Source organism: Gastrolobium bilobum, unplaced genomic scaffold, assembly GCF_033153095.1.
Source record: "Gastrolobium bilobum isolate Gb01-03AN ecotype WA unplaced genomic scaffold, APGP_CSIRO_Gbil_v1 utg1846, whole genome shotgun sequence".
Taxonomy (NCBI): Eukaryota; Viridiplantae; Streptophyta; class Magnoliopsida; order Fabales; family Fabaceae; genus Gastrolobium; species Gastrolobium bilobum.
In genome coordinates, this window is record NW_026897931.1 from 122,063 (window position 1) to 137,183 (window position 15,121).

Sequence of the window (15,121 nt, forward strand, 5' to 3'; positions counted from 1 at the left end):
AAAATTTTCACCTAAGTGAACATGATGTAAAATAAATAGACCGCTAACTTTAAGTGTTGTTTTACACCAAGCAAAGTTCGCAACATATCCTTTATATTACTAGGTTGTCACATTCTCATTGTTGTCTGTATATGTTTTCCATTAAAACATGTCATACCAGTAAGAGTAATCGGATTTTAGCGGATGAGATCGTGTACCTTTTTTTATTTTTTATTTGAAATAGAATGAAATCATGAATATATAGGGAAATGCATGAATTAAAGATTACTGAACTTGGTAGCACTCAATGTCTCTATCAATGTCTTCATTCTCCAATGGTTTTGTTGACCCTTCAAGCTATCGAACTTACAACAAAAATTGAAGTCTAGAGTTAGCAGCTATACAAATTCAATTCAAATTCTTCATTGCACCCGTGGTTTCAAGTTTAACTTCAACTTTACTGTTTGACAACAGCATGGTTAATTGAGACTTAATTTGCTGTCCACAAATTGTCCATAATTGGCTTTATTTTATTTTATTTTATTTTTGTATAACAATTGGCTTTATTTTGTCTTGTATAAATTAACACCTCTTCAGCCATCACACACACTCACGGAGAGAATTGAGAGAGGGAGAGAGGTTCATTAAAGAAATGGAGAAAAAAAGCATAGATAGAAGAGTGCATTGTCTAGTCTTAGCATATCCAGCTCAAGGCCACATTAATCCCATGCTTCAATTCTCAAAGCTTTTACAACATGAAAAGGTGAGAGTAACACTGGTCACCGCCCGTTCCTTCTGCAAGAACATGCAGAACGTACCTGCTTCCATTGCACTTGAAACCATTTCTGATGGTTTTGACAATGGTGGAGTTGAAGAAGCAGGGAGCTACAAGGCCTATTTGGATTGCTTTGGGCAAGTAGGGCCAGAGACTCTTGCTGAACTTCTAGAGAAACTTGGTAGATCAAGTGATCATGTTGATTGTATTGTTTATGATTCATTCTTTCCTTGGGCTCTTGAAGTTGCCAAGAGATTTGGGATAGTTGGAGCTGCTTTCCTCACTCAAAATATGTGTGTCAATAGTATATACTACCATGTTCACCTAGGAAAGCTTCGAGTTCCCCTCATAGAAAATGAGATTACCCTTCCTGCATTGCCCAAACTTCAACTTGGGGACTTGCCTTCTTTCTTCTTCTTTACAGGTGTAGATAATCCAGTTTTGCTTGATTTTGCAGTGGGCCAATTCTCCAATATTGAAAAAGCTGATTGGATTCTCTGCAATGCATTCTACGAGATGGAAAAAGGGGTAGACAACTCAAGTCTTGTAACATACCATTACACTCTCACACATACATAACTCTTTGATTTGCATTTTTCCCTAGCACTTTTTATTAGGATTTCAAGTGTTAAGGTCCATCATTGGTTGAAAATAAACTAAGCAAACACTGTATAAGTGAAAAAAATTATATTTTTTGTCTTAAAGTTTGAATTAAGATATGGTATTCAGTCCATTGTTGGTAGTTCACTCATTTCCTTTAGCTCATTTGGGTGCTAGATTAATTTCATTCCTATGTTTTTTTCTCAATAAATATTTTTTTTTTTGACAAGTAATGGTTGGGGACTAAGAGGTCAAATCTCGAGTAGCGGTAAAACTGTTTCTTTGTTATAAGGATTGTTCTTACCCCCATTTTCACTAGTCAGGATTTAATGGTCAGTGGTTTTTTAATGGTTGGTGGCTACAATTGCTTGTAGGTAGCTGATTGGACAATGAAGATTTGGTCCAAATTTAGAACCATAGGACCATCCATACCATCTATGTTTTTGGATAAGCGACTTAAAGATGACCAAGATTATGGTGTTGCACAATTCAAGAGAGAAGAATGCTTGAAATGGTTAGATGACAAGCCAAAAGGGTCTGTTGTTTATATTTCTTTCGGGTCCACGGCAGTAATCAATGAGGAACAAATGGAGGAATTAGCTTGTGCATTGAGAGATAGTGGAAATTATTTCTTGTGGGTGGTGAGAGCCTCTGAAGAGACTAAGCTCCCCAAAGATTTTGAAAAGAAGTCAAAGAAGGGCTTGATAGTGACTTGGTGCTCACAACTGAAAGTTTTAGCTCACGAGGCTGTAGGGTGTTTTGTAACTCACTGTGGTTGGAACTCCACACTGGAAGCTTTGAGCTTAGGAGTTCCAATGGTTGCAATGCCACATTGGTCAGACCAGAGCACCAATGCTAAGCAAATTGTGGATGTTTGGAAAACGGGAATCAGAGCTTCAGTAGATGAGAAAATGATTGTGAGAGGAGAAGTATTGAAGCATTGTGTAAGGGAAATAATGGAGAGTGAGGGAGGCAAAGAGGTGAAAAGCAATGCCATGCAATGGAGGACTTTGGCTGCAGGAGTTTTTGATAAGGATGGAAGTTCTCATAAAAACATTGCAGAATTTGTGAATAGCTTGTTCAATTTACGACCACCATGTAGTGAACCACAAATTATTTCTTGATAAAACAAGCAGTTCTTATATATTGTTCACTGATTGTTGAGGTTCACTATGGTGCACCATTGCAATGATGCATGATACGTTTTCGGAACATTGTAAAATGAGGCATGGTGCGTCATAATTTATCAGCTTTCCTTTGCATTTCTGCTTGTACTAATTAGCTTTATTTATTGCTTGTACCCCTTCTATATTGCTTTATGTTATATTTTATTCCCAGTTTTCAATTGCTTTGTCTATGTTCCGTGGCCTTGCAATGGTTAGTAACTTATCCAGCTGATCATCAACTCTCATCCATTGGACAAGACTTACCTACTATTTTTTTTTTTTGGAAACAAACTTACCTACTATTATTAACTGCATTGTTCTATCCAAGTCTTTCTCCAAACGATGCATGAACATAGACCTTAATATATACAAACAAGAAATCTAGTCACGCATAAAGCAAGTTAATATATAAATCTGAGAAAAGACAACAAAGGAAAATTAACAAAAAGAGGAAGAGATAAAACTAAGCTTAGTCTAGGAGTGTAAATAGACTAGGCTGCTCTAGACTTTACCATAAAAAGGTCAAGTCCATGTAAAATACTTTAGGTCTGACTTGGTTTGTTAGCCTTATATAGATTCAAATTATAAATTTTATTTTGTATATTTAAAAAATAAAAGTCTTGGCCTTAGTTTATTTAAGTTTATTAGGCATTCAATAATTAAAATAGTACTACTTTATTATTCAAAATCATTGAAATAATAATTTATTTATTTTATTTAAAATAAATAATATGATATAGGCAATAGTCTGTAGGCTTATAGGCCTAGCATATAAAAGAAAGTATGTGTCCTGCTTTTTTAAATAGGTTTTTTTAGGCCTGAATCTGTTTTATTTGACTATATGTAATAGGTCGAGTCTAACATAATATAAGCTGAGTCGTAGGCCTTTGCCAGGCCAACTAGCCCATTTACACCCGTAGCTTCGCCCAATAATCTTCCTTTAATCCATGTCATGGCCTTCTTGCCCTAGACACTGAAGTTTGTGAAAAGTGTGCAAAGTATGCTCTTTTATTTTTAAGGGGAGTGTATCCTCTCACATTAAAATTTCACATAATCTGATCATGTGAAATTTTTATATCTATATCTTTTCACAAGCATTAAATAAGTGAGATCTAATTATAATAAATAAAGAAAAAAATAGATATAAAAATTTCACATAACCAAATCATGTGAAATTTTAACAAGAGAGAATCCATTCCATTTTTAAGTCTCTTTCTTCTATTTTTCTAGTCCTATTCAGGTTTTGTTTATTGATTTTTATTTTTATTTTTATAAAGATAATGACTGCTCAATTATCAGCTCCATCAAGTTTTGAATTTGGATAGGACTTTGTGTTTTGATAAAATCCTTTTTAATTATCTATCTTTAAGATATTTCTAAATTTAGTCTAAAAATCTTTTAAATTTTTATGAAAATTTAAATCAGACATAGTAAAAAAGACTAATTTACTTAAAAATTAAATAAAATTAATTAAAACTAAAAAAATTTATTAAAAAAAACCTACAGATAAATAAGTATAATTTGCAAGGCATCACCAAAAATGTTTTAGTGTTATCATGTGCTAGATTCACAAAATCGACCCATCAACCGATTCGATTCTTGCAATGGACCGGACAAGTGATCGACTCGGTATCGACCAGGTGAACCAGTCAAGAACCGCGGTTCAACCGGTTTTCGAAAAACTATTTTCAATGTTGAAACTGCTGGGATTCGAACTCGAGTCTCATGAGAATGCCCAACAACAACTTACTACTGGACTGAGTTTGTTTGTTGGTTAATATGCACCATTTAATATATATATTATCATTTAATAGAATTATTTTAAAATAACATTTAGTGGGAATCGAACCCTTGTTATGAAGAAATAAGTTATAGTCTTTACCACTAAATTATATTTGATTCTTAATTCACTTGCACCATTTAAAATATTTATTATATAATTGAGTATAAAATATAAATTTATATATATATATCTGATTTATACGGTTGAACCAGTAACCCACTGATCAAGTACTCCGACCAGATCGATCACCAATCCATAACATTGCCTAGATTTTTTTTTTTTTTTTTTTTTTTGATATAAATGGAGGGCCTAGCCCAGCAAGAACTACAACTGTAACTGATGCATGCTACAATTCACATGCTCTATCAGCAAATTCAAACTAAAAGAATTCCATATCAAATCTAAACTAACAGGGGGAGACTCAAACAAACATAATTCTTCACCCTTGTAGTTTAACCCTATCTTAGCAAGAGAGTCTGCTAAGACATTGCATTCTCTAGGGATATAATCCACACGGAAATGCTTAAATTCCTTGGCTAAGTTCCTGATCCTATCTGTTAGAGCAGCAAGCCTGCAGCCCGCAGCCTCATCTCCAATGCAAGCTATGGCTTCCTTGCTGTCACTTCCCACCCAAGCCTGGTTCAGATTTAGATGCATAGCTAATTTGATCCCCTGCAGAATAGCACAAAGTTCAGCTTCCAAAGGAGATGTAGCCCCTATACCGTATGCAAAACCCTGCAGCCAATTTCCACTTGATGAACAAATAAATCCACCACATGCACTTCTTTTGGTAGCTAAATTAACAGCCCCATCCACATATATTCGAACATCAGGATTCAAAATCACAAGGCTAGATCTGCAATTATTAGGAATTTCAGGATCTAATTTAAAGGGTTCCTTATTTCTACTTCTCTTCATTTCCTTTAAATAGCTTAAGATTCTAAGCACTGGATCCTGTGGTCTAGTAAATAACTCCTCATGAATAGATGCATTCCTCCACTGCCATATAAACCAGCAAGTTACTACAAAAATTTCATTCCAAGAATGCCAGAGATGGGATGAAAATGGCTTAGTCAGGTTTACTCTAAACCACTCCAGGTCCTCAGCACAAAGAAAGCTGTTAGGGATCTTACCAGCAAACCAGATTTCCCATATGCTCCTAGCAGAGCTGCAATCCCTCAACATGTGCATCAAAGTCTCACTGTCCTGTACACAGATGGGGCACAGTACTTCTCTTCCACTCCAGAGACTAGTAATGCTCCTCACTGGCAGCTTATTGAGGCAAGCTAGCCATAAGAAGACAGCTAATCTATAAGGACCTCTCCATTTCCAAACTAAAGACCAAATTTTATCCCTCTCCAACTTAGGCTCAAGCAGTAGGCAATAAGCATTTCTGACCACTGATTTACCCGAAATTACTTTCTTCCAGCAGAGCCAATCATCAGAACAACAGGGATTTGGGACAGCAATCTTGCTCAGCCTATTACAAGTGAGAGAATCCAGAAAGTTGTTCAAGTAGTTTCAATCCCAATCCTTTACTCCAGTGTCTACCACATCATAAACCTTCAGGTGCAGATCAGTAATAGGAGGTTTTACTGCTGCAATCTCCAGCAAGGGACTCTGCCAACCTCCCCACAAGTCAGTCCAGAAAAGTACAGTCTCACCATTCCCAATATTCCATTCTAAATTCTGGTCAATCTTGCTTCTTGCAGCAACAATATGCTTCCACAAACCCGAATCACCACTCTTGGAGGTTAGACTACGATTAGGATCAAGTTTTCTACCATATTTTCCAAGCAAAACTTGAACCCACAGACTGTTTCTATCCTCTACAATCTTCCAGGCCAGCTTGTGCATAAAGGCCTCATTTTGAAGCCTAAGGTTGATAATTCCCAGCCCACCACACTCCTTTGGTTGACACATCTTCTCCCAAGCTACATAGTGGGCTTTTCTTTTGGTTTCCACATCACCCCATATAAAGTTCCTCTGCAGTGATTCAATCTCTTTACATACATGTACTGGTATCAAGTTGTTCTGCATATGGTAACAGGGAATGGCTGAGATGACACTTCTAGCCAAAGTGATTCTTCCTGCCATAGAAAGGCACTTGGTCTTCCAGCCCTGCAGCCTCGATTGAACCCTGGCTTTGACTTCCGAGTAGTGTCCCCTTCCTATTCTGCCATGCCTGAGCAAAGCTCCTAGGTATCTGCCAAGATTTTTGACAGTTTTGAACCCACTGACATCAGCAATAGACTGCATGGTTTCCACATTCGTGTTTTTAGAGAAGTAGATGCAAGACTTCTCAAAGCTAACACATTGACCAGACATTTTTGAAAACTTGGCTAGGCAATTGATGATACAGCTGAGTTGGCTTAAGGAAGCTTCTGCAAACAAAATTATATCATCAGCAAACATGACATGAGAAATTTGAGGTCCAGATCTGCCAGCTCTAATGGGATTCCAAGCTTTACCCTCCACTTCATCCATGATCAAGTGTGTCAGCTTCTCCATACACAGAACAAAAATATAGGGTGATAGAGGGTCCCCTTGTCTTATTCCCCTTTGAGATTGAAAGCTAGGAGTTCTGGAACTATTCCATAGCACCTCCATAGTTGGACTGGTTACACAACCCATGATAGCTTCCACCAATGATCCAGGAAACTTCAATTCCACCAAAACTGATCTAATAAATTTCCAACTCAGTTTGTCATAGGCTTTTTCTAAATCAATCTTGATGGAGAAGAATCCCTTTCTACCTGTCATCATGTGCATAGTGTGAATGAGTTCTTGGACAATGATTATATTGTCCTGAATGTGTCTCTTAGGCACAAAACTGGCCTGATTTGGGGATATCAACTCTTCCAGCATAGGTTTTATTCTATTAGCCAGAATCTTGCTGAAACCTTTATATATGGTATTGCAGAGAGCTATAGGCCTGAACTGCTTCATCAGGCATGGCCTTTCCACTTTCGGGACTAGAACAAGGAGGGTGTGGTTTATCTCCCCAAGCTTATCTGGGTGTTTCAAGTAATACTGCATGCTGATATTGACTTGATCTTTAAGCATCTCCCAAAATTTTTGATAGAACATTGCTGGATACCCATCAGCCCCTGGGGCTTTTAAAGGAGGCATTTGAAAGAATGCTTTTCTCACTTCTTCTTCAGTTACCCCTGCTGCCAATCCCTCACTATGATCCTCCCTAAGCTTCGGCCAGGAGTTAGTGGTTTGGATCCAGAAATCTTCATCCTCAGCTTTCTTGAACAGATTAATAAAGAAACCCCTTGCTAGATCAATTAGCTGTTCTTCTTCAGATACCCAGTAGCCCTTATCATCTTGAAGTTTCAAAATCTTATTCCTTTTCCTCCGGATGACAGTACTAGTGTGATAAAACCTAGTATTCCTATCTCCATCTCTTATCCACTCACCCCTGGATTTCTGGAACCAGATTTGTTCCTCTAAATCAAGGATGTCTTCAAGCTCCTTCTTTAAACTAGCTTCCAATTCCTCAAATTGACAGTTGTTGTAAGAGCTAAAACTCTTCTGGATTCCCTCCATTCTGGCAATAATCCTGTTCTTCCTTAAATGAGTGAAACCAAAAATGTTCTTATTCCAATCTTTCAGCTTAGGAACAAGAGCATTTAGGTTATCCAGCAACCCAACAGAAGAAGACCAACTAGCTTTTAGGAAAGGTAAAAATCTTGAGTCATTTTGCCAAGCAGCCAAATACCTAAAAGGCCTTTCTTTCCAGTTACTATCCTCTTTTATCAATCTGACTAGAATAGGATTATGATCCGAAAATAGCCTAGGCAATGTGATAACATCAGCCTCCTCAAAAGCAGCTCTCCAAACCTCATTGCCCACTGCTCTGTCTAGTCTTTTAAAAACTCTTTCTAAGTGTAAGAATTTTCGGCCCTTTCCAAGTGAATCTATTGCCTCCCCCTCCTAAATCCAAAACCCCACAAGAGTTGAGCATATTAGCAAACTGATTGCACCTATTAGTATCCACAGGACCTCCTCCTTTTTTCTCGGAGGCCATAGCTACCTCATTAAAGTCACCAGTCAGAAGCCAAGGTTCATCCATACCCCTTCCCAGATGTTTAAGTTCCTCCCAAAGCAACTGACGAATCCTTACTTGAGGGCTTGCATAGACAGCAGTCCAATAAAATCCCTTCATCTGGAAAGTCCACCCACACATGAACAAACTGTTCATGTTTGGCAACTAGCTTTATTTCAACATCCCTACTATTCCATAACAACCAAATACCACCAGCAAAGCCATGTGCATCAACAATTATATAGTTAGAGAAACCTAAGCTACGTATTATTTTAATAGCTTTAGAGCCACTCACTCTAGGTTCAAGAATGGCAGCCACTCCTATACGATATTTCCTACAGAATCTGGAAAAAATATTCTTAAACTGTTTTTTTGCTGCTCCCCTACAGTTCCAAGTAAAAACATTCATTATGAAGACTGATTAATTTGCAAGTTTTCAAAGCACTTGCTGCTTAACACATGCTTATCAGAGCAAGCTATCCTAGTTACAGACATCTCCTTATCATCAACATGCTCACAGACGACAGCCATAAGAGAGTTATCAGGTTCTTTATGAGAGTTAACAGGTTTTACATGAGTAAGTTCAAACTCCATACCTGATTGACTCACCCCCTCCTTACTAACCACAAGCAAAACTGGATCAGGAGGTTCTGGCTCAACTCCAACATCTTCAAAGCACACATGCTCTTCTGCCTTTTTCTCCTCAAACTGATCCCCATCTCCCTTCTCCAAAGGGCCTTCTACATCCATCATCAAGTCTCCCCAAAGTTTCCTTTTGCTCTGTTCCCCACTTTTCTGGCCTTGCACCACCTTAGGAAGTTGCCCCACCGACAAGCTAACTGAAGCCACACTAGCAGGGCTATGAACAGCAGCTCCTTTGCCTTTGTTAATTGTCTTCTTGACAACTTGATTTTTGTTTGAGAATACAGTATTTTTTCCACCAGCCTTCCTAGGTTGATTTGATACTTCAGCTGCGAATTCCATCCCCCCAATAGGGGTTTTAGCTTGACACCTCCCATTCTCATTCTCCTTATACACTGGATTGCTAATGATACCTTCTACAGATCCCTTCGCTGGCCCTGTCTCCTGACTGGTTGCAGTATGCCTATCTGGCTTCTCACTCTCCTTTGTACTCTTCTTATTAGAGATATCCTCTCCGAATTTCCTACTAATTGGAGTCTCCTTATTCTGGTAGTTCTGCTGATTTCTCTTCCTCCTCTGGACCACCATCCAGGGCCCCAAGCCTTGATTATGTTGTTCTACCACCACTTGATGTGCAGGACCACACTCCTCTGTACTCGGTTGCTTAGGCTTGGCATACTCAGGGCACGATTCAGCATTGTGCCCATATTTACCACATTTGAGGCAAATAAGAAATAGACCTTCGTACTCCACTTTCTTTCTACAGCCGTCAAGAATATATTCTCCACGCAGTGGCTTTGAGAGGTCCATTTCAATGCATATTCTCGCAAATCTGGCCCTATCCCCTGTAGATGTTGTTCTATCCACCTTCAGAACCTTCCCAATAACAGTTCCCAGTTGGCTCAGGAAAGGAAATTCGCAATACTCTTGAGGCACTCCAGGGAGACGAACCCATGCCGCTACCTTGTGTATATTTGCTTTGTCAGGATCAAAGCAAGGTTCCCATTTTCGCGTAGCAAGGTAGTGGCCTAGGATAATCCAGGGACCACCAGTGATGGCTAGATTAAGGTCCTCAAGTGAGCTGAACCTCACCGAGAAGAAATCATTCCCTAGATCTGCCACTGTAATGCCACCAGCTTTGGCCCAAAGAGATTCGAGCCTCTTTTTCATAAAACCCACCCCAATTTTCTTCCCCAGCAGCTTAACTATTAAGGCGTTCCTCCACCGTTGACGCATTCTCGCCCTTGCTTCCTTGTTACTCCTAATCTCCACTGATCCGTCTTCTCTGTAGATCGTCTGGAAACCCCAAGCTGAGATCTCACCCAAGCTTGGGTCCAAAGGCTCCAAATCTGGCTCCTCTTCATCGATCAACCAGGGTAAAGAGTCTCCAGCCACTCCGTTTTCCTCCCCGGTGACCTCAGCAAAGGATCGAGTCTTAGCTTTCCCTGATTCATCAGATTGAAAATTCTTGACCGCTTCCCTCATTCGCACCTCAGTCTGAATCTCCACTCCATTCTTCGTCCTCTTAGTGCTCTTCCGCGTCATCAGCAGCGCATCATCACTCACTACCTCAGATTCCTCCATTTCAGATCCCCAAAAGAGAAACTCACAAAAAACCCTAGCAGACGTAAAAAAATCGCACGCGTGAGACGACGCGCCTAACCCATAAGGATATTCTTTTCTTGCCTAGATTTACTATTCTGGTTTATTAAGTGTAATATGTAAAAAATGGTTGAACACATTATGGCTATGTGGAACTTCAAGGAACACACACCTTACTAAAAACAGGCACCTTACTAAAAGTAACAAGAAAAGAAATGCCATTTAATGGCGAAGGCTCACTTGGGTCCCATCGTGTTACTTTTGTGGACCTCTTCCTTGCGCATTCGAAAGCATATTATACCATTTTGGATTGAGGAAGTTAGAAGAAAAAATAGAATTAAAAGGGGAAGAAAGTTTAAGTATTGCTTTCCAATTTACGAGAAAATTTTACTACTTGTAATTGTATTTGTGGGTTTATGATGTTAAATAAGAAAAATGATATGAGCCTGTGTTGTAATTGATGTGGATGTAGCATGAGATTATATTCACTCAAAATATATTATACTATATGAACAAAATTAATTGCACTTTTTTAAACTTAATTATAACTAATGTCTCATAAAAATAAATTAATTTTCATGCTTTATGATTTAATTAGTGTTTCCAAAACTACAGGACTAATTTTATTTATTTATTTTCCCAATAACAACATTTGGGGTTTGTGGTGATCTTAATAAAAACAGAGAGAAAAAGTGAAAGAACTCACCACAAACATCAAAGACTAAAAAACCCCAATGGATTTGAATTCCTCTCCTTCCAATTCCAACAACACAATTGCTGTGAATGGAACAATACCTGTTGTTTCCACCTTGGCCACTGCTACCATCACCACCACCACCCCTTTGGAAAACCCTTCTCCGGTCAACGGTTCCGGTGACCGGAAACCCATCGCCTTGTGGCCGGGGATGTACCATTCTCCGGTGACAACCGCTCTATGGGAAGCAAGGAGCAAGATTTTCGAGAGGCTTCTTGACCCACCAAGGGATGCTCCCCCCCAGAGTGAATTGCTCAACAAAACGCCTTCACAGAGCAGGACCAGCATCCTCTACAATTTCTCATCTGATTTTGTTCTTAGAGAACAGTATAGGGATCCCTGGAATGAGGTCCGAATTGGGAAGTTGCTTGAAGATCTTGATGCCTTAGCTGGAACTATTTCTGTCAAGGTCCCATTTTAAAGTTTCAATTTTTTTGTTTTCCCCTTCTTTTTAACTTTTTTTAATTTTGTGTTATTTGGAATTTTTTAGGTTTTTATAGAAACTTATTATGTGGGTATTGCTTCTAAGTTGGAATGTAAATGATGAAGGGGATGAACTTCAAACTAGGATTGTACTTTGATGACAGGGCATTTGTGGTTTCAGCGTTTTTTTTTTTTGTTAATTTATTTTCAGTTGTGTTTTCTGAATTTTTTAGGTTTTCATTGGACTTGATTATGGGGGTAGTACTATGATTACATGGTCAAGTAGGGATGTAAATGGTGATGAGGTTGAACTTTAAACTTGGTTGTACTTTGATGAAAGGAGTTTGTCGTAAATGACTTGTTTGTTATGTAATAGGTCAAATGTAGTTTGATACTTACATTCAAGAAGTTTTGACATGAACATTCATTTAAATTCGGAAACCTGAACTGGGTATTGCACTAAGTAGATTTTGACCTTTCTTGCAATGAGCTGATTTGCTACTGACTAGCTTGCTTATGTTATTTTGAACTAAATGACTCCATTGTAAATTTTAATCAAGATTTCATGTACCTATTGGACTGAGTTATTTCCTCTTTGTTTGGGGAATAGCACTGTTCTGATGAAGCCGGCACAACCAGGCCACTTATAGTTGTCACTGCTTCTGTCGATAAGATTGTGCTAAAGAAGCCAATTAGTGTTGACATTGATCTCAAAATAGTTGGTTCTGTTATATGGGTTGGGCGCTCCTCAATAGAGATTCAAATGGTGGTTACTCAGTCCAAAGAAGGTACATTTCTTAGGGCTCACACATATCTCTGACAATTTGAGTAATTGATGGTCTCCAAGCTTAAAACAAACTAGTTTCTTAATTTCTCTTTGCCTCCAATGACATTGTTCAACATGTTGTACAAACCTTAAAAGCAAAAAAGATTCTCATTGTGTCCTCGTAACATTTATTTCTGGTGTTGTTGCACAAACTTTCATTGTAGAGTAATGTCATTTTCATTTTTTAATTTCCTAAACATTTTCTTAGATTCTCATTTTTTTTTCATATTAAACCACACTTGCTCCATAACCCATGCATCATCAAAATGCATGCAGAGGGCAGCGATTCAGACTCAGTAGCACTAACAGCCAACTTCATATTTGTTGCCCGAGATTCAAAAACTGGGAAGGCTGCTCCAGTGAATCGAATTTCACCAGAAACTGCTCATGAAAAACTTCTTTATGAACAAGCTCAAGCAAGAAATAATTTGAAAAAAAGGAAAAGAGAAGGGGAAAAGAGGGACTTTCAAAATGGGGAAGAAAATAGACTTCAGCCCCTATTGGCTGAGGGAAGAATTTTCTGTGACATGCCAGCCTTAGCTGATCGAGACAGCATTCTTCTGAGGGATACCAGCCTTGAGAACTCTTTAATGTGCCAACCACAGCAAAGGAACATCCATGGTCGAATATTTGGAGGCTTCTTGATGCATCGTGCATTTGAATTGGCTTTCTCAACAGCATATACCTTTGCTGGACTAGTTCCTTGCTTTCTAGAAGTTGATCATGTTGATTTCCTAAGACCTGTGAGTATTTTCTCCATTCCTTCAAAAATATCATAATTTGACTGTTACATAAATCTGTACACATCTGGAACAATCTTTGAAATTTCTTTAGCCAATTTAAATTCAACTACAGTTACTTGGAAAAAATATGATTCAGGAGTTTCATATTGTTTGAATAGACATCCAAAATCTAGAGTAATTTCTTTGTCGCTTATGTGTTTTGAGTCTGTGAAACAAGGGGAAGGGAAGTATTACAAATTACAGAGGTTTTTTTTTTTTACTGTTAATTTTGTGATATTGTTTGTGGCTCGAATTGTAATTAAGAGACCAAGCCTAGAGCAGTGATAAAATTGACTCTGTGTGATTGATAGGTCACCGGTTTGAATTCAGAAAACAATCTCTTTGCTAGAAGTGAAAGGATAAAGTTGCATGGATAGATTTCTCTTACCTCTACCCCCAAGTCGGGGTTCATGGATAGTGGGTTTTTTGTGTGTGATTCTAGCACCTTATGTGTACTTACAATATTTCATACATAATGATCCTTCAAATGTGTTTCGGCTCTTGTATTTCCCTAGCACCCATCTCCTTCCTGAAACTTTTTTTACCTATATTTTTAATGTTTCTAAAGGATAAAAATAATGAAAATCAAACAATTGGCCAGTCTCATATGTATTAAAGAAAGGGAACTATTGAGCAGGTTGATGTAGGGGATTTCTTGCGTCTCAAATCCTGTGTTCTGTACACTGAACTTCACGATCCAGATCAGCCACTTATCAATGTTGAAGTTGTTGCTCATGTTACAAGACCTGAGCTGCGATCGAGTGAGGTTAGTCTCATTAACTGTTCTTTAGACAATACATAATCATTAGTCAGTTGCTCTTTCATTCTTGCAACTTCCGAGTTACTGAAGATTGTAATAAGCTTTGTCTGTTCTGTTGTATTATGTGAATACAGGTATCAAACACTTTCCATTTCACTTTCACAGTACGTCCAGAGGCAAAGGCAATGAAAAATGGATTCAAGCTTCGAAATGTAGTACCAGCAACGGAGGAAGAAGCACGCCGTATATTAGAGCGCATAGATGCTGACAACTTGAATGAATTCTTCAGAACATAAGAAGAGAAACAACAATTAGCTGGTAAACTATTTAAAACATCTACTACTACTAATTATGTGAGCAGAAGTTCAAAGATTAGCTCTTATATAATAAATTTACCGTCCAATCATTGAGGGCTCAAGTTTGCCTTATATATCTGGCATCATAGGACTTGATAGAAGGTAACTGGCTCTTAGATAACATGTATATGAAACTTATTTCAGTAGGCACCTGCTCATATAATAGATGAAGACTATATTGTCTGGCGTGAATTTATCTACCTCCTAGCTTGTTTGTCTTCACATGTTTATTGTAATTTTAAACCTTGATTAAGCAGCTTTGTGAACTTAAGAGCTGTGCAAGTAGCATGAAGAAAAGCGTTGAAGTAATAAATTCATGAAAGAAAACATTCAATGTATTCATTCAGTCCAAAAATAACATCAATGATGGCTATAATGGATGCCACGTTTATTAGGCACTTAGGCATATAAATCAAGTGATCCCAAGGTGTTTTAGGATATTACTGCTTGAAGTCTAAATCAGATAGTTTTACATGCACTTTAGTTCACCTTCCATAGAATAGTGTCTCATTTTTAGCCAGAAGACAAACTGCACTATTTTGCCGTTTACCTCTTTATTTGGTCCATTGTAGTTCACTAAACTACACTATCCGCATCATTTTCGTGGCATCTGGTGCTG

At 38.1% G+C, this 15,121-nt stretch overlaps 2 protein-coding genes across 2 annotated transcripts; both read left to right on the forward strand.

The window, feature by feature from the left end:
• The first annotated feature begins 631 nt into the window (after positions 1 to 631).
• LOC133311520 (UDP-glycosyltransferase 74G1-like) lies at positions 632 to 2,478 on the forward strand. The gene is made up of 2 exons (XM_061512577.1): positions 632 to 1,282; positions 1,729 to 2,478. Exons 1-2 carry the CDS (start codon positions 632 to 634, stop codon positions 2,476 to 2,478), a joined length of 1,401 nt encoding a protein of 466 aa, XP_061368561.1.
• Positions 2,479 to 11,270: 8,792 nt separating this feature from the next.
• LOC133311503 (acyl-coenzyme A thioesterase 2, chloroplastic) lies at positions 11,271 to 14,760 on the forward strand. Its single transcript, XM_061512558.1, has 5 exons — positions 11,271 to 11,764; positions 12,389 to 12,566; positions 12,881 to 13,347; positions 14,024 to 14,152; positions 14,281 to 14,760. Exons 1-5 carry the CDS (start codon positions 11,336 to 11,338, stop codon positions 14,440 to 14,442), a joined length of 1,365 nt encoding a protein of 454 aa, XP_061368542.1. The 5' UTR covers positions 11,271 to 11,335; the 3' UTR covers positions 14,443 to 14,760.
• The last annotated feature ends 361 nt before the right edge of the window (positions 14,761 to 15,121 follow it).

Coding starts and splice junctions, on each gene's coding strand:
- LOC133311503 (XM_061512558.1), top strand. CDS start 11,336: ATGGATTTGAATTCCTCTCCTTCCAATTCCAACAACACAATTGCTGTG. Junction 11,765..12,388: donor CTGGAACTATTTCTGTCAAG/GTCCCATTTTAA, acceptor TTTGGGGAATAG/CACTGTTCTGATGAAGCCGG. Junction 14,153..14,280: donor CTGAGCTGCGATCGAGTGAG/GTTAGTCTCATT, acceptor ATGTGAATACAG/GTATCAAACACTTTCCATTT.
- LOC133311520 (XM_061512577.1), top strand. CDS start 632: ATGGAGAAAAAAAGCATAGATAGAAGAGTGCATTGTCTAGTCTTAGCA. Junction 1,283..1,728: donor TCTACGAGATGGAAAAAGGG/GTAGACAACTCA, acceptor AATTGCTTGTAG/GTAGCTGATTGGACAATGAA.